Raw genomic sequence first — 22,121 nt, 5'->3', positions numbered from 1 at the left:
ACACAGCCAATGGCATTGTGGCTGGAACCAGAAATAGTGTGGCCAGCAGGACTAGGGAGGTGATCATCCCCCTGTACTTGGCACTGGTGAGGCTGCACCTTGAACACTGTGTTCAGGTCTGGGGCCCTCACTACTAGAGAGACATTGAGGTGCTGCAGTGTGTCCAAAGAAGGACAATGAAACTGATGAAGGGTCTAGAGAACAAGACCTATGAAGATCAGCTGAGGGAACTGTGATTGTTTAGCCTGGAGAAAAGGAGGCTGGGGGAGACCTTATCGCTCTCTACAACTACCTGAAAGGAAGCTGTAGTGAAGGGGGTGTTGGTCTCTTCTCCCAAGTAGCAAGCAATAAGACGAGAGGAAATGTGCCAGGGTAGGTTTAAATTGGATATTACAAAAACTTTCTTCCCCTGAAGGGTTGTCAAGCATTGGAACAGGCTGCCCAGGGAAGTGGCTGAGTCACCATCCCTGGAGGTATTTAAAAGAGATGTAGATGTGGCTTTTAGTGACATTATTTAGTGGTGGACTTGGCAGTGTTGGGTTTAACAGTTGGACTTGAACTTAAAGGTCTTTTCCAACCAGAACAGTTCTGTAATTCTGTAACATACCACACTGAGAAGGGAAAAGTGAGTTGTGAGAAGAGGCAGCTGGTGACCTCTGGGAGCAGCATAGCTTTTCCCTCAGTAATGGGAATGGACACTTTAGCAGCTCTGGTTTACCTTTTGCAAAGCACCTGCATGCTCCCCAAACTCAGTCTTTGATGCAGAAATGACTTCTTCACTTCTAGATTCACTAGAAGGGCTAAAAAGTGGTTTTGGGTGACAGCTGTACAGGGGAGAACGTGCTTGCTTCCCACCTTGGGTTGTGCTGGGGTTTGGCTACATTTGCATGCCCTGTTCCTCACCCTCCTGGCCAAACATCATATTCTGGCTATCTCAGGGCCTTTTCTCTTCCTCCTCCACTGGGATGGGGCAGCTAGCACCTGGCCTTAGCTATGTTTGCTTTACCCTCTTACATATTCTGCTTCTTTTGGTCAGCTGGACAGACTTTACAACACTTCTTTTTGCAAGTTAACAACATGAAGGACATGAGGTCCTCCTCCAGTGACTGGAGTACAAACAGGACTGGCTCTAGCCATCTGCAGCGTCAAGTTGTAATACTCAGTACAGTGTCTCTAAACCCAGCTTTCTTCCTCAGGGGTCTGGATTTACTGGGGCTTTTGGTAGTTGATCCTGTCTGATACTCTCCAGTGCCCTCACGCTTGTGGTCCAAAGAGGATAAATCGCTTGAAAAATACAATTGATTTTCTTCCTGCAGTGTCTGTAAAATCAGCAAGGAGCATGAAAGGTGTGTCTATTTCATGTGGATTTGTGTGGCTTAATATATGAGAGTTGCTTGTATGTATTGAGACTCCCAGAGAGAATCAGCAGAGGTAGGCAAGGTTACCACTGTTAATTTAGGAGGGCCAGGATTTAGGTTTGGTTTTTTTAGTATGTCTAATTTCTATAACTTTTCACTCTTTCAGAAACATATCTGCTCTCTGAATTCCTGTGGGGACAGATAACTTAGAGGTCTTGACTTACCAGCTAAAGTGTGATCAATTTATTTGTATCAGAGCTTGCAACACTTAAGGGTGGCAGCCTACCACAAATGATTATCCACGTTTTACTTTCATTAGAGGGATGAACCACTTTCACCAATGTGAATGGCACTTGCTGCTCCTCTCCCACACTGCTCAGCACTGCATGAGGACTCCTGGCCCATATTCTTGCAGCGTCTGGGCTGCTGTGAACAACCTGGGTACTCAGACTCTGTAGTGCTTCATGCTCATGTCCAAGAGAACTGTTTATTATGTTTACATAGAGCATGAGCAGTGTGGAAAACACTGGAAATATTGCATTGGTGGTTTGGGTTTTGGACAGCATTGGAAATGGCGATGCAGCTGCTCACATCGTGTCTGTATTATGAGGTATGCAATATGCCATGAGGAGCCAAAGCTTTGCACTTTCATTTGGGAAGTGCCCACCTCTGGCACATCCACTGCTTGCTCCTCTAGCGCCACAGTTATGCACTTAGCTGTCTGCTTTTTCTCCATTTCACTTGGAACTTGTAATTTTAGTACAAAAGCACAGGTTTTGAAACCAATCCTGCTAATCCACAAGACTGCTCCCACTCCCTCCTCCCATCCCATCCCAACTCATCCCATCCCCCATGCTCCCACCAACACATACCTCCTTCCCCTCCCTTTCACCCCGGTCACACAGCAAATATCCTGATGCTGCAATTCCAAGCCATGTGTCCGCCCCAGCCTATGCGATCCAATGGTCTCTGACCAAGTCCCTTTGTTCAGAGGTTAATACAAAACACACAATAGGAAAAAAACAAAACAAAAGGAGCCAGACACAAGAGGGAGACACACTGCCGGGCTCCAGATCTAGCCTCTGAGCCCTTCAACTAAGCTCCACAGCAGCTAGGCTCTTGGGCTACCACCTTTCACACTCAAGGCTGCAGGTCCCAAGGTTTCCAAGGTGCATAGGAAAAGGAAGAAAGGAAGTAAACTACAAGCCTGTTTCTGTTTCAGGTTCCCCCCATCCATTTCCCTCAACCCAATGGCTGCTGGAGGATATTCTTGACTCCGACAGGTCTTTTCCCGTCTTCCAGTGAGACCCTGCCTGGGAACCAGGTTCACTGTAAGTCATTGGTTCCTCTCTGGAACATGGGCAATGGGTTTTGCAGTGAGGGGAGGAAGTGGAGCACATTGTCGGGGGATGGCAGGCTTTTGTCTCAGAGCAGGTGGGGGGGACATGTTAGGGAAGGCGAGAGGAAAGAGCCAAAGGAAGCTGGTAAAGCTGGCCCTCTGCTTGATGTTTGTACTCAAGACTTCTTGGGGCAGCTTCAGTGTGCCAGTGCTGGCCTGTTGTCCAGTCACCTCTCGCAGCCCTGCTGAGAAAAAGCACGTGGCATGGTGCTTCCGGCTGCTTCATCCTCTGGCTGGCTGCCCTCATGCCCGCTGGAGATCTCTGAGTCGCAGTCAAGCGCCTCATAGATGGTAGGCAGTGTGGTCTGCTGGCTGAGGCGCTTGCGCAGGCCCACGAGCAAAGGCTGTGGCATGGATGAGACATCCACGTTGTTGCCAAGGTCAACCCAGGCTAGGCAAGGAAATTTGTTCATGTCCTTCATGGTATCAGTCAGCTCCTTCATGGTCGCCCGCGTCAGTCGGTTGCCATTGAGGGAAAGATGAGTGAGCTTGGGTAGTGCCCAGAGGAAGGGCAGCAGCAGGCGCACCATATCATCATTCAGCTCGGTGAAGCTCAGGTCCACAGAGGTGAGGTGGTCCTTGTTGTTCTGCAGGTAGTAGGCCATGCGGTGGACATCCCGCATGGTCAGGGGGATCCCTGACAAATCCATGGAGTCCTGGCTTGCTTTCTTCTGTAGGCTGGTCTTCAGGCTAATGGTGGAAAAGGGGAGAGACAGGGACATCATTAAGGAGACCACTTGTCCATCTCTAACCCAAGTGAGAGAGCACTTGGGACAGGGGAGAACTCATTAAGAACGTGGGCTAGAACGTTAAGCAAAGGGTTAATGGAGTTCATTGGAGAAACAGGCACAAAGTTTGCACCATGCCTCTGGGCAGACTGTGTCCTGGGGCTTTCCTGTATATTCTCAGCACTTACACATAAACGTTGCCAGACCTGGCTAAACACAGGATGCTGAAGTATCTTCCACTAGCACATTTCAATGGGTTTGGCTTTTTGAGCATGTAGAGATGCTCATGCATAGAAAGCAGAAATAACCAAGGCAAGCAAACTTTCAAGGTGTGCTGGTTTGCACTGTGAGTGGGCTGTTTGTGCACCACCTGTCCAAGTGAATGCCAAAGTCTGCTGCAAGTAGACTGTGCTGCAGGGCTACTGCAGAGGACAGAAGTGTTAAAAGGCTGAGAAATGGGTATTTTATCAGGAAAACAACCTATAGGCAAACTGCACTCCAGGAGTGGATTTACTGCATGTCCCTTTAAAAGCCCTCCGAAGCAGCACTTAGTCATTAAGCAACACCAGTGGCTGCCTATTTGGGTCTCTGTGGTCAGCAAATCATCTGGGATCTGCTGCAGCTGTGAGGACATGGGGGTGCTAAAAGAAATCTAGAGAGGGGGTTTTAGCCATTTCTTCTGCAGTCTGCCTGGCATGTGGAGTGAGGATGAGGTAGGTAAGATGTGCAGCTGGCAAAGGTGTGCTATGAGGCTGTGTATGCAAGAGGAGTAGGATGAGGAGTTTTATGACGGACTGTGGGATTGTGAGAGTGCTGTGGGAAGTGGAAGCTGTGGGGCCATAGGAGCTGGTGGGGATATGCTGCAGGAGAACCTAATGTCTTGGTGTAAATGATATTAGTTTTGCTGTCCTTTCAGGCAGATCTAGCTTTAAGGTTAAGGGAGCCCTAGTAGGACCCCCACTAATCGGTGTCACTAAATCATGTGCTCAGTGGGGTCTCTAAGTGCCTTGTTGAGCTTGGGAGGAGCAGGGTGGGTTAAGAATTAACCACCAATTTGAAGGTCCCCACTCTTCCTATCTGGCTCTCCGTAGTGTCCTGCACACCCGTGGCACAGCCAGTCCCTGAAAGCAATGGGTACACGGGGACATGCAATTTCCTCGGAGGAGGCTGCAGCACCGCAGGAGCTCCCATGGCAGGTGAGAATGTCCCTACAAGCACTAGAGTTGCCAGGCCCTTCTGCAGTTGTGAGAGGATGTGACACTGCTTCTATAGCTTTGCTTTACACATGCAGTTCATGGCATCCTGGAAATCTCAGTCCTTAATAATCCCCTATGAGCATGTCATGCAAGTGAATAAATGTGCATTAGTGCAGGCAACAGCCCTTTGTGGACACATTCAACACTGGCAAACCTGTAGCTGTGCTTTCTTGTAGGAGTGTGAGGGGAAAGACCTCACGGCCTGTCCTGTCAATTCTCAAGCCCACAAATACCTATTCTGGGTTAAGCAGCACTTTGTTCAAGGCTGCTTCTTTATGTCCTTATGCTTCTCATAGGAACTCACTGTGCAAGGCTCAGGCTGTATCTGCAAACTTGCATTTGAGTTAATGAGCTTTAATTGTAGACAGGTAGTAACAATATGAAATAACTTCAGGCCTAAAGGTTTAAAACAGCCTTATGCATTACTCAGTGTTTACACTTTACATAACCCAGACTACTTCCCAGTGAATCACGGGACGGGGAAGGGGAGCAGCGCTTGTCTATACTGTACAGCAGAGACTGATGTACTGGTGAAATATTAATTTGAAACCACACAAATAAGTTCTCCAAAGGGCCTTCATTTGAAGATGGTACTTGATCTCTCCAGTATCAGGGCCCCAGAGACAGGATTGTGAAGAATTAATCAATCACGTTGCTTGTTGCAGCAGTGCAGCTCTCTTAGCTGCTGCAATAACAGTAGTAGGAGTTGTGAACTATGCATACTGCAGACTGGAAGGCACTGGACTAGCCCCACTTTTTGTGCTACATCAAGGGATGCTTGATATCAGCCCAGGCTGCCTTGGAGCTGTATCTTGTCAACTCTCCTGTTGGGTGCTTTTTTGGTATAATTTGTCACCAGTGACTAGCAGTGGTGTGGCACAATCTACCACAAAAGAGGGTTCAAACTGTATAAACTCTATCAGGGACTGGCCTCAAAGCTGGAAGAGTCTTCAGTCTCCCCTGAAACAATGTTATCCCTTTAGCTGTTCTAGGTGTTTTATCTGGGTGTTTGATGCAGAGTACTTGTTCTAGCAAAACTAAGCATCAAATGCACAGTGGAGATATGCATTCATACTGGTGTGAGATTAAGCAGGGAGAAATTAATCTTGAATGTAAGCCTGATTGCACAGGGGAAATAGTCCCCTTTCTCTATCCAGTAAGGGCTGGTGCAGGAGGTGAGATGGAAGCCTTCTCTGGCCTGTACTGGTTTAGAGTAAGACTTTGTTGGGGGTCTGGGGGAACACAGGATAACAAGCATAGAGGTAAGCCTGCAATGACTTCAGTGCCTGTTTTGTGCAAACACAGCCTGTGGTTCCTGGAATTCCTTTTCCCCAGTGCTGTCAACCAACGGCAGATCCTGGGTGGGGGGAGCACACAAAGGAGACATAAACATAGGGCCTCTCCAGCCCCAAGCCTTGTTGGAGTCTGTTCAAAGCTTCATCTGACCTTCCCATTACAAAGCTGCAAAGAACAAGCCTTAGTGCTCCCAGTTTGGTATGGGGGTGGGAATCAGGCTGGAGTGGGGACCACTGGAGGGCATGTCTGAGCCAGCACCACTCCCTCTGCCGGGCCTCAGCGTTCAGGTGCCGGTTTTCCTCTGCTACGTCTGCAGCAGCAGCTTTCTTAACAGGGGGCAAGTTTGAAGGGCTCCTGGGGTCCCATTTTGAGTGACTTGGCTCTGAGTGCAGACAGTGTTACGTGAGGGGAAATGTCAGAAGGACAAAAGCAATGTGTTTGTCTGTCTCTGCCCTATTAAGCTTCCCCTCCTGTTGACTGCCGTGTAGGCACTGCAGTAATAAGTCATGTATCATGCTCTGACCAGAGCAGGTACCCCTTGCTGCTCTCCCCAGCAACAAGCCAACACACCAAGGAGGCTTAAATCAAGCAGACAAATTATCTTCCCATAACTGATTCTCCAGACTGGACTGTTCCTGGCTGAATGTGCTTAAAACCCCCTGTCCTGTGCCAGAGCCCGCCCTCTCTCCTTTGCTGGCTTGTTTTTCTTTCCTTTCCTGTACTTCTGCTGCTTCCTTTTGCCCTCATTGCTGTACCTGCCAGGATGACTCTGTGCCTCCTGTCTCAGCACTGTGGGCTCATTCTGTATTTAAGTTACTCTCTTGCTTGTAAAAATGCCTCTTGTAGGGATATGTCTGTAGAAGCCTCACCCTGGTGGACATAACCCCTAATCCCGCAGCAAGGCCCTCAGCTCTCTGGTAAGTGCTGAAGCATGAGATCTGATGCCTCACGCATGCTAGCTCCAAGAGGTGGTTATGTGCAGCTAAATACTATCTCTAGGGCAGGGCACAGAATAGCTGCCCACTCCTTTTCTTCTATTGCTTTAGAGGTAAATATATCTGCTGTCAGAAAAGGGACAGGGAGATCTGGGTAGATGCTTTATTCTGAATTATCTGTCACTTAGTATTTTTTTTTGGAGCTCTGCTAAGCTCTATTTCTCAGGGGAGGAGGGAGGGTGCACGATAGACTGGACACCAGGCTCAGACACTTCAGCAGCAGCTGAGAAAATGCCAGTTTTAGTTCCAGGGAAATGGAAGTAAACTATAATCCCCTAACTTCTGCATGTGAAATAGGCTTAAAGATTGCTTCAGCTTCCTCTGTGTGGGACAAGGCAGCAACTTAGGACATCGGTCTTGATGCCCAGCGGACTTGTGGGCAGAGGACTGCAAAGCTCTGGAGGCTGGATGCCAGCAACTTAATGCTATTGCAACTGGTGCTGTGTGCAGATTAGTAATTGTGGGGATTTGCATTTAACAAGGATCTGGACCTTGGCCGCAGGGAAGCAGACTGTGTTGTATTATCTGCGACAAGCTCAGAGAGGAAACAAACCCCCTGTTCCCTGGAGAAATGGCTGAAAATGAGAAATTCTGTGAAACATTAAGCAAGGATAATCAGCAGCCTGTCCCCTCCTGCCTGCCTGCAGCTACATGAGCATCCAGTAAGGGACACCTGGCCTGCTGACCCTCCTGCTTGCAACCATGGTCCAGCACTGCTGAGGGATGAGAGCTCTTCTTGGTACATCTCCTTGTTTCTGCTGTGAAACAAGTTTTTTCTTGTGTTTTTCCTAACTCCCTCCTTGGGGTCTGGTCTTTCTCCCACTAACAGGCAGGCAGCCTTCCTTTCACCCTTCCCTAGATGCCAAGTCTACCCTTCAGCAGTCCCCGGGCTGCACCATGAGCCTGGCCATGTAAAATCCACACAGGATCAGCCCAGAGAGCAGTGATTCTAAGGGACCTGCACACGTCAGAGTAAAGCTCACTCTCCTTTAGCTGGAAATTTGGGCTAGGAAAGGGATGAAATGATCTTGTGCCTCTATTGGCTTTTTTCTGGGGTAAAAATCTTCCTCTCTCCAGATAAGGCTCAGTCACTGTTCCTTTCTCCTGGAAACTCAGCTAAAATAAGCAAATTCAGAGCTATCTTGAGATGAAACAATGAGGAGACCTGAACTGCTAGTCATTTTTCTCCAGGACCTGTCCTAAGGGACTTAACCCTTAGGCCATCTTCCAAGTCCTTCTTTGAGTCCATGAAGCTAAGGACTCAGCACTTGTATATATTTATTAGTACTGAATCCCTTCAATATCTCACTCATCAGCTAAATTCTTTGGTGGCTGCAGGGAAGGGGTATAACATCTCCTGACCATTGGTCTGATGGGATTTGCCAAGCACTGCTGTGGCTGCTGCCTCTTTTTAGCTTTGTGGGGTTTGAAAGAGGTTGTTCAGGCCAAGAATGTTCAGATTTGTGGAGTCCCAGCCTCATTTCCTTATCTCCATGCTATGGAGAGAGACTAGGAGGAAACGTTAAGAGTCAGACTAGATTTCAGTAATGAGGGATGTCCAGAACTGCTTGCCTGTCTCAGGGGAATTACCAGCCCTCTCCTCCTCCTCCTCTTATTTTTAATTTGCCTCCAACTGTAAAATTTTCTTTTGCCAGAGACTGCCATCACTGAGCACCCCCACCTTCATTAACAGGCACTGCCAGTCTGGTATCTCTTGGCTGCTCTTCCTTGCATAGAACCTAGTGACAGACATGTCTGGATGGCTTCTTTGCTTTCAGCAGTGATTCAGGGGATGGACTCTGGGCTTTTTAATCACCTACTTAGCATAATCTGCTTGCTTTGCTTCTCTGTGGCACAGGGTCCTGCTGTGCATGGTTGGCTTTAGCTGCTTCTAGTGAGACATGAAAAAGGAAAGTGAAGCCTCAAAAGCATTGACCTAGACTAACCCAGCCTGAGCTGGTGGGGCTGGGCCCAGCACTTCTGCAAAGATGGAGGCAGTGCACAAATAGGCCACTTCCATGAGAAGGGACTTCCATGAGTTGTTCCTCAGTCACATCTCCATCCTTGCACCCAAGGTCTTTTGATCAACTGTGGGAGATCCCTCACTCTGGAGAGCAGGGAGTGCAAAGGCAGCCTTTCTCCTACCACCCTCCCTCTGCAGTTGGGGTGGGACATGGGTACCTGTAGGTATTGATACAGCTGAACACCCTTCTTCCTTCTTGCTCTGCTGTCACCTTCACTCTGTCCTTGAAGGTGTGTTCAAGAGAGCTGTGAACCCTCAGCATCCCTCCTGCTGCCACATGATCTGTCCAGGACCTCTAGTTGTTTCCCCTCATTATTTAGGTCTATCCTAGCAATGCAGCAAATAATGCTGCCTCCTCACTGTAAGTGTCCTGTATTGGCCCATGTCTTTGTCAGATCTTGAACTGTGTAAGAGTCATGAAGGCACAAGGTCTCTGCTGATTCCTTTTAACTACCATCTGTCACCCAGCCTCCATTGTTTCACTTATTCTCTCTCTATCAGTGTCCTGCAGCTTCTGCTTGCCAGGCTCGGAGTTCCTCTTCTGATTTATGACAGGGCAGTGTTAAGCTGCTGGATGACCCTTTCTACCATCTCCAACAGCCTCTGCAGATATACCTGCCTCTCGATGCTGCTGGGAACCCTGACCATGCATATTGTTTGGGACTCTTCACTGTAAGATGAGGGGATAGTTCCTGCCTTTCCAAAACTTATTCACCAGCTCGTCTCTGTCCAGATAACATCTCTGTGAGCAGCAGCTTCTTGAAAACGTTGTGTGGGGCAGTTCTTGTACTCCCATATGACTATTACCATGTGGTTTTAGTTTACTGACTGGTATTCTCTAACTTGGCTTCCTATCGCTTAAGCAGGGATGATGAGGCCTGTTTACCCTGTTGCATAAGGGTGACATAAAGCTGTAGTTAATATTCATCTCATGCCATGTAAAGGCTAGGATTTAATCTGTCAGAGCTGCTATCCACAGCCCTGAGTGATGTTTTCAAGAAAAAAAGATCCAAAGCCCTTTAAAGATATTTCCTTGCAGTCTTGTAGACAGAAGTGCTTTCATTGCATTTTGAAAGTGCATCTAATGCCACAATATCTGAACAATGCACATTAATAATTGATAAATGGAGCAATGAGCCCAGAAGGGATACTCAGTTCTCCACCCAACTTTGGATTAGCCAAGATGAAATTCACTCAGATGAGCAAAGTAAAACTGTGGTGAGACCTGTGAAACAGAAAGCTCAGATGCATGCAGTTTGGGAGTTACTAACTCCATACACACAACTGCCTTTGCTCTTCCAGAACCAGTCACCATGTGGAAAATCTGATGGTTTTTTGGTTGTTTTCTTGTGCCCAGAACACCCTGATTGTAAAGATCATCTTGTGTTTACTGACTGCGTGTTTTGTGGATTCAGGTTTGATCCTTGCACTTAAGAAAGGAAGTAGTTACACTGAAGTAGCCAGCTCTGGGGATGAGGCAAGTGGAAGATCCATTAAGGTTCCCTGACATGGCTTTTGCCAAGACAGCTCAGTTGTAATCCACAGCTTAGTTGCAGCACTAGGCTGTGACCCAGCTCTCCAAGCAAAGACTGTCTTCACTTGATACCCTTTCCCTCTCCACTCTGAATCCAGTGTACCTTGCCCTCAGAAAGTAATACACTCTTTGGGTCCAGCCCTGTTCTAGAGGTAGATGGTGGCACTTGCACAGCACATACAGTTTTCCTTAATTTAGCTTTGCAGAAGGTCTCAACTTCTGAAAACAAGAATTGATAATACAAAAAAATCCTGCATCTGTCAAAATTCCCCAGAAGTTGTGTTGATAGCCTAAAAAGTCCACATGTGTAGAGCAGCATTTCTTCATCCATTACTCTTTTTACACTGTAAATGTCCATTTAATAAGGAAGTGAAGCTGGAGTTACAGAACACTCTAGGATGTATTCTGCTCATTAAATGTGAGTGATCTATACAACTGTAAAATGCTGCTAAAACCGAATTCCCAGGAGGATATAAGGGACTGAAAATTGTGCAGCAAAGTCGTGCTGGTCCCTGCTGTGAAGTCTTATCCTCCAGCTTCTCTGTTTTAAATTTTAAATCCCCCAGGATCCCACCTTCTCTGTTTGGTTAGGCAGCCAACCCAATAAGGTCAGCTGCAAGTGGGGTGTGGCTGTTGGCTGGAAGTTGCAGACCTGAGACAGGCTTTTGCGGGAAAGGAGAATTGAGCCCTTGCTGTCAGTACGGCAAGCTTTCTGAGTATCATCTGGGCAGCTGAAATAGTCTCTTTGGGTGACTGCATAGCTGGAACACTGCTAACCCTCCACTGTACAAGGCAGACAGCCATTGTCAAGAACTCACAGGCATAGATGCAGAGGGCAAACTGCCTCTCAGCATCACCTTTGACAGTTTAATCAGGCAGAGAAAATAGATGCAGCCTGGGCTGGATGTCTTCTACTGTTGCAGAGAGTTCACTGTGCTGCTATAAGCTTTCTCCTTCCATGTTTCTGTACGGACTCTGCTTCTGGCCTGTAAGAAATGTACCTTATTATTTCTGCTTTATTAGTACATGAGTGGCTTAGGTTTCTACTTGCTGGATGCTGTGGGTCCTATTGAGAATAGGGGGATGTAACTACAGGTAGTTTGCTTCTGACCTGCTGGTTTGCTATTTGGCAGTGGGGAGGAACACCTGATGTGTGATCTGGAGCCAGTATTGCAGGTCCTTTCCATCTCCCATACCACATCTCCGTAACAGCCCAAACATAATTAGAACATGGCAGATGCTGGAAGCTCTCTTGTTAATTATCTCCTCGACCCATCTAACATGCTGCCAGAAAGCAGAAATCACATTTCAGAAGAGAACAAGGGGGCCCTCCATCAGCTCAGTGAAAGCCAGAAGCCAAAGCCCAGGGGATCACAAAAGCAAGAGGAAAATGAATTCATTTTCTCAGTGTGGTCTCCATGCACTGATTCCTGTTGTCCCAGATGCCCACTAGATTTTAGAAATGCCTTCAAAATATTACTGCTACACCCATACTTTTTACAGGACCTTGATGATGGCAGGAAGGGTGCAAGCCAAGGGCATGGGCTTCAGAGGCAGACACTGTCTCTGAAGTCATCAAATCAGCCCATCTGGACAAAAACAGGTGTTTGCATCTCCAAATGAAGTGGGTATTTCTTGCCTTCCTGCTACTGACAACATCCGTTTTCTTGCAGAAGCCTCAAGTATCAACTCTGCAGGTGTCTTTTGCTGCAAACCAATTCCTCTCCAGTCTTAAAAGTAAAGCTCTGCTGTTTAATACTTAATCACAATTATCTTGTGCTTTATGTAATACTGTGCAGCTGGGCCTGACTGCCAGGCAGGGCTGCCCATTTTAGACCTGTATTTCCCTCCATTGCATATTGTCTTGATGCCCTCTCCCTGCTTATGTTCACAGATGCTCTGTTTCTGGCCAATGCCCTGTACCTTTTGGCTTGACCCCTCTGTGTGGGATTTGGGCTCATGGGGCCCAGAGCTCTTCCTCTGGCCACAGACCTCCTCTCTGTGTTGTTAGCAAGTGATGAGTTTGCAGCAGGCAGTCCTCTGCTCTCCCTGGACTGTGCAGTTGGGGAACATTTCCAGTTTGACTTTCCAGCCCGAAGTCCAACTAGAGGAGAGGTTTGTCCTGCAAACAGGAGTACGGAGGCAGAGGGTTGAGTTAGTAGCAGCAGGGAAGGATTTTTCACTTGGAAAACCAGAATGGGGGTGAGTTTCAGCATGGAATGGAGACAGCCACCCTCTATCGAGTTCTACGAATTTTCAGCACTTCTTATCTTTAAGTCTTTCTGTCTTGGATGGGGATGAGGTTTGACCTACTCTCTATATCCTGCATCTCTAGTGCTCTGCAGGATCCCTTAGGGAAAATGTCATCTAACCGAGTGGGTCTGGAAAAGGACTCACCAATCTCTGGTCCCTCAGTCTTGTTTTGTGCTGTGGCTCCCACCTGCAAACCAGCACGAACAGTCCTGCCCTGTGGAGTGCTGGGATTGAGACCATTGAAATTCACAGTGGTAAAATGGGGCTACAGGTATGAGAGGCAGATGGCCTGGAAATCATGGTATTAGGGATTTTATTGCTTAAGATGCACTGCCTCTGAGTCAGAATGAAAGGTACAGTGGAAACGGCAATTCCATGGGGAATTTTAAGTTGCTGGCACACGCAGCAAAGACTGAAAGCCTCAGAAGAGCCCAAGGCCATTCTCAGAGTGCTGCCAATTTTGCATTTTTTTTATCCAGTCCTGCATTGATGATCTTCAAGATCTTTTCTAACTTGGTTGATTCTATGATTCTATTCCTAAGAAGCTCATGGGACTGACATGAGCTCTTTTCTTACTAATTTGTCTGTCTTTTCTTTAGCAGTGATGATTTGTGTCACAGGAACAGGCTTTGATTGAAGAAAATGAGGAAAGAAGGAGTGGATTTAAAAGAAGTAGGGACTGCTCTTTATCTGGTTAGAAAAGCCATCAGATCTCAAGGAGAGAACAAGTGTGGGTGTCTGATATGTCTGTAGTAGTGAAAAGCAGCTGACATTCAGGAGCTGTCAGTGGCCAGCGTACTTTGAGTTGGGTTCCCTGTACTTGAGGTTTTACACCATCTCAGGTCCTTCTAGTCCTGGCAGAGAAATGGGAGGTAAGTAAAGATGGTCACCTCTCTGTCAGCCATTCCACAGTTGTTCTTGCTGAGTGGGGTGATCAGCTTCTGGTGGTGCCTTTTAATGGGAGACCTTCCCTACAGGCTGAGAAATTTTACTGGGATAAACAAGGACAAAGTGGGATGCAGAGCTGGGGGCCATCTCAGCTTGGCTCATGGGTGTGTGTATGTGCAAGGCTGCCAGCCTTTGCCATGCTCCTAGGGCCAGACACCCTGCCAGCCCTGCCAGGAGAGTTGTCTTCACTTTGCAATCAGTGGGATTGATTTTGATGCACTTGGGAGAGGTTGAGGAACTATAAGACTACATAAAAAGGAGTAAATAGCAAACCAGGTCAAGGAGAGGGGTGTTGGTAGTGACCCTGTGCTTCTTGCCTGGGGCTTTCTAAGAAACTGAGCAGGGGCTGCCATGCAGGCTTTCAGTCCTACCTTTCTCTGAGAAGGCCAGTGGCATCCCAGTGGCAGGCTGGGGTGGTGCTGGGCTGCAGCACAATTTCTCCTGGTAGATCCCCCTCCATGCCCATCCACAGTGTCCCTGCCATGCTGCTTACCACACTTGGGACTTCCTCCGGGACATGCCGTGCCGGTGCCATTTCGAGTGGGGGGTTAGGTGGTAAATCAGCTGCCTGCAGATCCTGTCTGAGGATTTCCAGGGGTCATATTCCTGAAAGCAAAGGGGCACCTTAGACTCTGTGTATGCCACAGCAGAAGAGAAGGCAAGGGAGAAAACAGAGGAAGATGGAAAAGGAGCAGGGGTGGTAGTGGAGCAGGTGCATGTATATAAGGGAGGAGATGAAGAGAAAGAGAGGATGAAAGAAGAGTGATGAGAAGGCCTGAGGTGCCTTTGCTACATGCCATCTCCTTCTGAGGTGGAGGAGAAGCAGCAGGAGCTGTGCACTGCCAGAAAAGACCCCAGCCCAGCCAACATGTTCTTGCCCAGAGTGGGGCTAAACTTTCACAGCCTACCCAGGAGCAAGTGAAGCTCAGAAGAGGGGTTATTTTCTATAGCTGTGGCAGGGAGTCTGGCTCTAGGCCAGGCAACACTCAGGAGGGCAGAGGTGGCTGACAGTGTGAGGGGCTGTGTGCAGGGACCCCCTACACCCTTTTCTTCAGAAGACTTCCACTGTTATTGAAAGCCCAATGCAGGGACAGCATGGGTGTCTCAACTCCTCACTGCTGTATCCTCAGCAGCACTTGTCCCCAGCTGTGCAGACAAGCTGCCAACAGTGTGGTACAGGACTGCTAAATTTCTCTCAATGACCTTGTTGCTACGCTTCCCAAAGTCTCACTACATACTGTCTTTGGACCGACTTATCTGTTACCCTGATATGGAAAGTTTAGCAATTGGCACATTGCCCCATCCCTGAGGTGCTGCTTGCTGGATGTGCTATGGGACATCCCCGCTCCTTCTGCAGTAGCACCCTGACTTTGTTCCCTCCCGTGCTCCAGCTGGGAGATAGCAGGACAGGGAACCAATGAGTACCCCATACTCCATCTTACATCCTTGCATCCATTCTGCTCCTGGAGGTTTGAGTTTGGGCGCTTCCCAATGCCAGCAGTTCCCTCCAGCCCCTGCAGTAGTAATCCGTCAGGAAAAGGTGGCACTAAGATGATTGTTACCTTCCTGAGTTTATTTTTGCATGTATTCTCTATTGCCATGGCTTTGAACAGCACCTCTCTTCCTCTGGTGAAGCAGAATGGCAAATGGCAGCTGCTGAAGGCCGGGATTTCTGCCCTCTTCATCGTATTTTCTAAATGCTGGCAGATACCTGCATTCCCATTCCTCAGCCCTCCAGCTGTTGTGCAACATGTGCATTTAGGCATTTGGTAGGTAAACACATAGTAAGCTGTAGGGGAATATGCTAATTCATTCTTTATGGCAAGTGGTTACAGCGCTGTGCTATGGGCCAGCAGCTGCACTGTGACTTTCCTCAGCAGTCCCTGAATCAGCTCAACTCTCCAGGGATGTGCTGCCAGCATGTGGCTGTTGTGCTGTGCCAAGTAGAGGGGGATCCTAGCCTAAGTGCTAAGCTGAGTACTCCCTCATCCCTGTCACAGGTCCCCTAAGAACCCCACAGGGACTGGCCCATGCCCTTGGGTTAGGTGCCTTGTTCTAGGCTACTGCTATGCTGGCAAGGCTGCAAGTGGCACCCTGCTGTCACCAAAACAGCAAACCTTTCCAAGTGGGTGCACGTGCACTGCAGGCTTCAGCGCAGAAGCTGGCACAGTGCTCTGAAAGCATTTGTTGGCTCACAACTCAGAATTACTGTCCTGTTCTTTCCCGTGTCCTCACTGACTTAATTTCCACTGACAGACTGGGAATTGCACTCAGCCTGCTTGCCTGTAATGCAGTTACACTCACCAGATGCTCAGACAGGGGACGTGGGCTGCTAAGGTTTGTGCCGTAGGGTACTGAGTGTTTCCAGCCCCTTAATTAAACTCCTGTTGGTTTTGAGGGCCAGCTCAGGTACTCAGCATTTTCCTTAGGAATGGGGAAAATCTAATCTGTATAATGGTACATGTGTCACATAACACATGGAAAATAGAGGAGGAGAAGTATATGCAGGTAGGTAAGAACTGTAGTGTGTTATTTGCTAGGTACCTGTGTAAGGTCGTGCTGAAGGGCTCTGCACAGTGTGAGGTTGGAGATGGTCTGGTAAAACAGCTGGAGGTGAGGTCAAATGAAGTATGGTTAAGAGGCGCTGCTGCAACCCACCCGCTTCCTTTTTAGATGCTTATAAAATTTGCACTAAAATTACGCTTTAAAAGATCTTAGATAGGCTGCTTTGCAGCCCAATGATGACGATTGAACTTTGTCTAAATGTGCTTTGTCTATTGACACCTGACAGGTTAAGTGTTATGAGAGCATCAGGAGATGACAGAACAAGGTTAGAAATGCCAGGAATCTACAGCAAGCATTCAGTGTATTCCCTAGGGCCCTGCTGTTTGCTCTGAGCTTTGTGTAAGTCGTATCTGTCTTTGAATAAAGAAATTCACTCTTGCTCTCCTCATAAAGCAAACATGACACTTGCCAAGTCTGATGAGTAAATGGATGTACTGCAAATCCAAGTGTTTGCGGTAGCAAAGAGTAACAAAAGTTACTGGTGTTAGAAAACAAAACTGGTAACAGAAAGATACCGCTGTTGCAGTGGGACTGTGTATCCTTGATGTTTGTCTACACCCAGCCTTGCTCTGCTCTCCTGTCTCTGAAGTAACATGCTGAAGCAGTTCAGGGGTACTGTGCACTGTCGTGTCTGCTTCTTGGGCCCTGAATTATAATATATTCCTACAGCACTGCCCTTAGGGATCTGGAAGGTTAGAGGGGGGGTGTAATGCTGGGTGAGGGCAGTTATATATAGCAAAGGCCCTGGCAAGAGAGAGGTGGTTCTCCTTCTCTTGCAGGGGCATCAATTTGGGCAGAGGTGCACAGAGATCTCTGTTCCCCTCTGCAGCCCCGCAAGCCCCCTGATAAGCAAGCTGCTTGGAACCTCTGGGGTGTCCCAGGGAATATGGCACCACTGTCCACCCCATATATTTTTATCTGGCCTGTACCCCGTTATCAAGTTTACTATTGGCACAAAAATAGTGATTTCTGTGCACGTAACAGCCCCCTTCCCCTCCTTCAGCTGCATTCATGTTCTGAGGTAGTTTTAACTCATTTCTACAGAAATATATACCACAATCTATATGCTACCACTCCAAGGGCATACACTGGCTGGTCCTGAAAGACTGCAGAGCACCACCCACCACTGTGCTTGGGCTCTCTTCGTATCAGTGTTATGTTGCAAAATATTCATTGGGCTGGGGGAAGGGTTCACCTTTTTGGGACACTGCAGATCTCTAGCGAGGCTCATCAACAAGTCGTGGGAGATGGGATCCACCAAGTTAAGGAAAGTTGCATTTTTGTAGAGCACTTCATTGAGGAATGTTCCTTCCAGTCCCAGGTCCTACAGGAAAAACAGTCAGATACATGGGCTTCCTTGAAGCTATAATCATGAGGTGGTTTTGAAACCAGAAAATAAATGTGGTGAGGTGCCAGCTGGTTGCTCAGTGCAGGAAACTATCCAACAAAGGTGAAGCAGCTGTGTCTGACTCAGCATTACTGTGATGGGAGATGTGGACAGACAAAGAGCTGAATGAGATGCAGTGTTGAGTTCAGCTAGTCAGCCTATGGACTGACCACCTGGTTTCCACCTACCTTGGGAAGGTAAGAGTGGTATTATTCCCAGGCTGGCTGAAGCCCAGAGAGAATTAGCTCCAGAGAAGCTCACAGCTCTATCAGTCTCTATGTGTGAATCTGCTGAAGAAGCTGAGCAGGAAGGCTGGCTCTAAACCTGCCTCTCCAATCTCAGCTTTCCAGGAAGAATCAAACCATTTAAATGTTGCCATATGCCCTGCTGGTGGCTGGCAGAGCAGAAGTCCTGCCCATCAATATGAATTTAGCTGTGCTTTGAATTTCTTGCTAAGTGCTAAGCACTGCCAGTATTGCCTTTTGGGTGTAATGGTAAATTTATAGGTAGCTACCATGACAGTACCATGGTAGTCCATGGGGATGACATGTCCATGTCATCCATGACAGTCATGAGGAGTCCTCTTCCTATCTTCCACAGCATGAGATGGCGGAATATCAGTAGTCCATGCAACTTACCTGCATGGACCTCAAGTATGGGGCACCTTTGGACATACTGGAAGAAACCTCAGCATCCTTGGGAACAAAAAAGCCTCTGAGGGGCCAGATGGGTGATACTGCAAAGAGCTAAGCTGTTTCTTGTTAAGAGGAAAGCTAAGATCTAATATATGGCACAATTACTTCCAATCAGGAGGTACCACAGGGCTGTGAAAATAAAAAAGGGCATCCGGTAAAGAGAGACGACATACATTGAAAATACCTTAAGGTCACAAAAAGAATAACCCAGGATCAGGAATGTAGAACAAAGGAGCTCCCTAATAGGTATAGTGCTGAGTTTGATTCAGTTGACAAGGAGGGCTCAGCTGGGGGAGGAAACAAGTCCTGTGCACATTCTGTATGCTGCTGCCAGGAGAAATGAATAAGCAAATGGGTGCCCCATATGTTCGCGCTGCTCCACAGAATGTGTGCACCACCAGTGAAAGGTGCACTGAGAGCTCAGAGAAATTAAAAACAGAAGAGAGAGAGAAGAAAAAGCCAGCTGGGTGTACACACATCCATCAGCAGCAGGGACAGAGCCATAGCTAGCAGAGGTGTGGGATCTCTACCCTATGCAGCAAGTAAAGCCAGTGTTGTACCTACTCTCTCCTGCCTGGATCGTGCAGAGAGCACAATACCAAAGAGACCCTGGCTATAAGATCTAGTGGAGAAAGGGATAATAAATCAAATGCTTTACAGCCCCATTCGGTAATGGGCTGTAATTCATTGGATGCACAGATGACACTCATAAGCAACCAAGGAACCCAAGCAGTGGATCAGTCCCGAAAGACAGACAGCCAGACACAGCTGGATGTGGGCCAGGAGCATACCGAGGCACCATGCCAATGTCTCCCTTCACCATAAGGCTTCAGGGAAATGGAGCCTCCTACGCCAAGTGTAATATGCGCAGATGAAGAAAGCTGCCAAGAGGATGGCATGGCTGGGCATGCAGCAGTGGATGTCAGAGCAGTAATTAAACTCCCCCAGTTGGAGCTATACTATTAAGATGAATCTGCATTCCTATTATAAATCCTGCCTGCAAGGGCCTTATAAGTAATGTAGCTGTAAATATTCACTTCATGTTGATAGTCCATGAATTCTTAGCCCAGGGACATTTTCTGGTTCATTTTACTTACTTCCCTCCCTCTTTATCATTTCATGGAAAATTTTGTACCACCTAAAGTGTGGCTGCAGACAGCAGAATATTTTAAGTCTTGCCAGATCAGTTTGCTTAGTGCTGTTATCTTAAAAATTATACTTGGCCATTGTCTGGGGGCAGGGAAATCAGATTGTACCAGACTTTGTGCTGGTGTAAATCTGTTGTCTCCCCTGGCTTCAGCTGAGTGATGTCCATTTAGACCAGCAGAAATCTGGTCTGTCTTTTGCAGCTGATATTTTTGAGACTGTTAAGGTGACATGCAGTGAAGTTGTCCAAGTGTTCCTGTACAAAGCAAGTGTACCTGAGTGTACACCTGTGGTTTATAGTTATTCTAAGTGCGGTCTTCTAAAATGCTGGGACCTTGCATCTCCGGTAGTGGATCTGCTTCTGCCTGGCTTGCTTTAGTTTATTACACGCTCCCAACATCCTAGAGCAGTCCACAGGCCAAAACCCACTAGCAGATACAATTACACACTGCAGGGTACACCTGCAGGGCTAGGCAAGGTCTCTCTCTGCTGGGAGCAGAAGCTGCCTGCAGCAAGAGGCACACACCAGCAGCTCATGAGCTCTGGTCTGGCTGAGCATGTCTGCTCAGCTGAGAAGGCTGTGATTCTGGTCCCACCATTGCTCTGTGTTCTCTGGGGTGTTTGTACCCTTGCCCAAGGCACAGTGATGAGGTATGGTGTTAAATATCATCACTGTCCACCAAACAAGGTATTTCTTTCTTTTTACAGGTTACAAACAGACCGTTACCTGGGACACATTAATCCGTGACTCCTTAGAGCACCTTACTGCCGAGGTAAGCCAGTCTGTCTAAGGAAGAACATGCTGGGGACCAAGCTAAGGGCTGAATTTAGCTGGGGAATGAGGGAAATTTGTAAATGGGAAAAAAAGCTGATCCTAGTACTCTCAAAGCTGATGCTGGACATGTGAGGAGGACTGGTTCTGATTACATGACCCCAGACTGGCTGATGGTAGTGTTTAGTTGTTGAAGGTTGTGGTATGTATTAGTGGTGTAACCTTGTGCCTCTGAAATCTCTGAGCACAGAATGAACTGGAGGCTTTGGGGTGGTGTTGGATGGATTCCCATCTCACTTGGCAGAGAAAGGCTGTGTTGTGACTACAGGATGCACGTCTCTCTTGCTCTGTCATGAGCAGATGAACAGAGGGTCACTGTTTTGATATGGACAGGCAGAGATGGGGACCAGGAATAACAAGAGGAACTGGAAGGCAGTGGACAAAATCTGGTGTTCAGGACATAGTAATCCTCACTGAAGATGTGCGGAAGCTGAGTGTTTAACTGGTCCTGAAAAGGGCTTAGAAATGACCCTCCATGCCAGGTGGTCCCATGACTTAGCATTCAAACCTTGGCTGTTCACAGATGGATCTTCTGGATACCTCCAAGGCCTGTGGAGGATTTCAGTGCATCAGTCTCAAGGAGAGGTGCTGAGCACTATAGAAAATAACATTCAGCAGTTCTGGCCTTAGGCATACACTACAGAAGTCTGTTCATGTTACCGTTCATGTTACTTCATGACTATTGCTGTATTCATGAAGTGAGTGGTTGCCTCTCTCTTCACAAGCTTCTTGTAATAGCACCTCTCCAAACTGCCTTTGAAATGTTATTCCACCTTTGTCTGCCATACTGGTGCACACATACAAGCTTTCTGCTGAGGGTTTATCTGTCTACATGTGTGGCAAGAACAGTGTTCGCTGAGCTGGTGACAATCCTCATGTGAATGCTAAGGCAGTGGACAGGAAAAGTAGAGATGTAGGTTTTGGTCCTATAAATTCTTACTCTTCAGTGTACAGCTTGCTGGGAGCACAGAGCATTGACCACCACTGATGTGTTGCAAAGCCCAGGACATTCAGAACAGAGAGAGGGCTGCTAATGCAGCTCCATGCAGCTGGTAGTATGGCTGCAAGTATCCCAGCAAGCCAGTCCTGCTCCAGTGTACTCTCTGAGTCACCCAAAGGTTACTTGCCGGTATGGTGAGAAACTCAGTATGTTCCCAAGATTATGTAGGTCATTATCTACTAAACTGAGAGTTAAGAACTGATGGTGAAACGTATATATTTTCCCCATCTGTCCAACTCAGAGGGAGAATTCATCCCCTGTGCTACTGACTGCGGTTGCCTGCAGTTGAAGGAGCTGAGTTTGCCTGGAAAGTGATGGTAGCACTGAGCAATGGAGTAGATGGCTCTGTTCCAGCAGCAGGGCTCTGTCCTCAGCATCAGTTTGGCACCACACTGTCTGCACACTGGCTTTTCTGTTCCTGAATGGCAGCAGACAGAAACAAGCTTCCTCTGATACACTGACCTCTTTACCTCTCCTCTCAGCAAAGACTGCCCCAGAGGTCCTCTTCCTCTCAAAAACCATTTTGGGTTCTCCCCAAAACAGATCTTGGCCAGTCTGGCTGGATGGACATAATGGAATGTGGTGGCAGTGGAACGGCAGTGCCTTTTCTTTGAGGGGCATCGATCCTGAGCACACCCAGGGGCTTGCATTGAGGGGTGTGGATGGGCACAGCTGAGGTTTGGACTCCTTTTTCCTACGAGCAGCC

At 47.8% G+C, this 22,121-nt stretch overlaps 1 protein-coding gene across 1 annotated transcript; it reads right to left on the bottom strand.

Annotated features, from left to right (window-relative positions):
- Window positions 1-2,797: 2,797 nt before the first annotated feature.
- On the bottom strand, window positions 2,798-18,416 carry LOC104405093 (leucine-rich repeat-containing protein 75B-like). Its single transcript, XM_010013693.1, has 4 exons — window positions 18,381-18,416; window positions 17,551-17,679; window positions 14,284-14,396; window positions 2,798-3,447 (listed from the first exon to the last, which is right to left on the bottom strand). Exons 1-4 carry the CDS (start codon window positions 18,414-18,416, stop codon window positions 2,925-2,927), a joined length of 801 nt encoding a protein of 266 aa, XP_010011995.1. The 3' UTR covers window positions 2,798-2,924.
- Window positions 18,417-22,121: the final 3,705 nt, after the last annotated feature.

This window comes from Nestor notabilis, unplaced genomic scaffold (assembly GCF_000696875.1).
Source record: "Nestor notabilis isolate BGI_N333 unplaced genomic scaffold, ASM69687v1 scaffold5474, whole genome shotgun sequence".
Taxonomy (NCBI): Eukaryota; Metazoa; Chordata; class Aves; order Psittaciformes; family Psittacidae; genus Nestor; species Nestor notabilis.
The sequence above is the reverse complement of the archived record's forward strand: the minus strand, read 5'-3'. Positions and strand labels throughout refer to the sequence as shown.

What these genes read in the sequence shown, in the direction of transcription:
- LOC104405093 (XM_010013693.1), bottom strand. Translation starts at nt 18,416, where the DNA reads ATGTCCAAAGGTGCCCCATACTTGAGGTCCATGCAG. An exon ending in CATACTTGAGGTCCATGCAG is followed by an intron (nt 17,680 to 18,380) that starts GTAAGTTGCATG and finishes TTTTTCCTGTAG; the next exon opens with GACCTGGGACTGGAAGGAAC. An exon ending in ATCTGCAGTGTCCCAAAAAG is followed by an intron (nt 14,397 to 17,550) that starts GTGAACCCTTCC and finishes CTTTGCTTTCAG; the next exon opens with GAATATGACCCCTGGAAATC.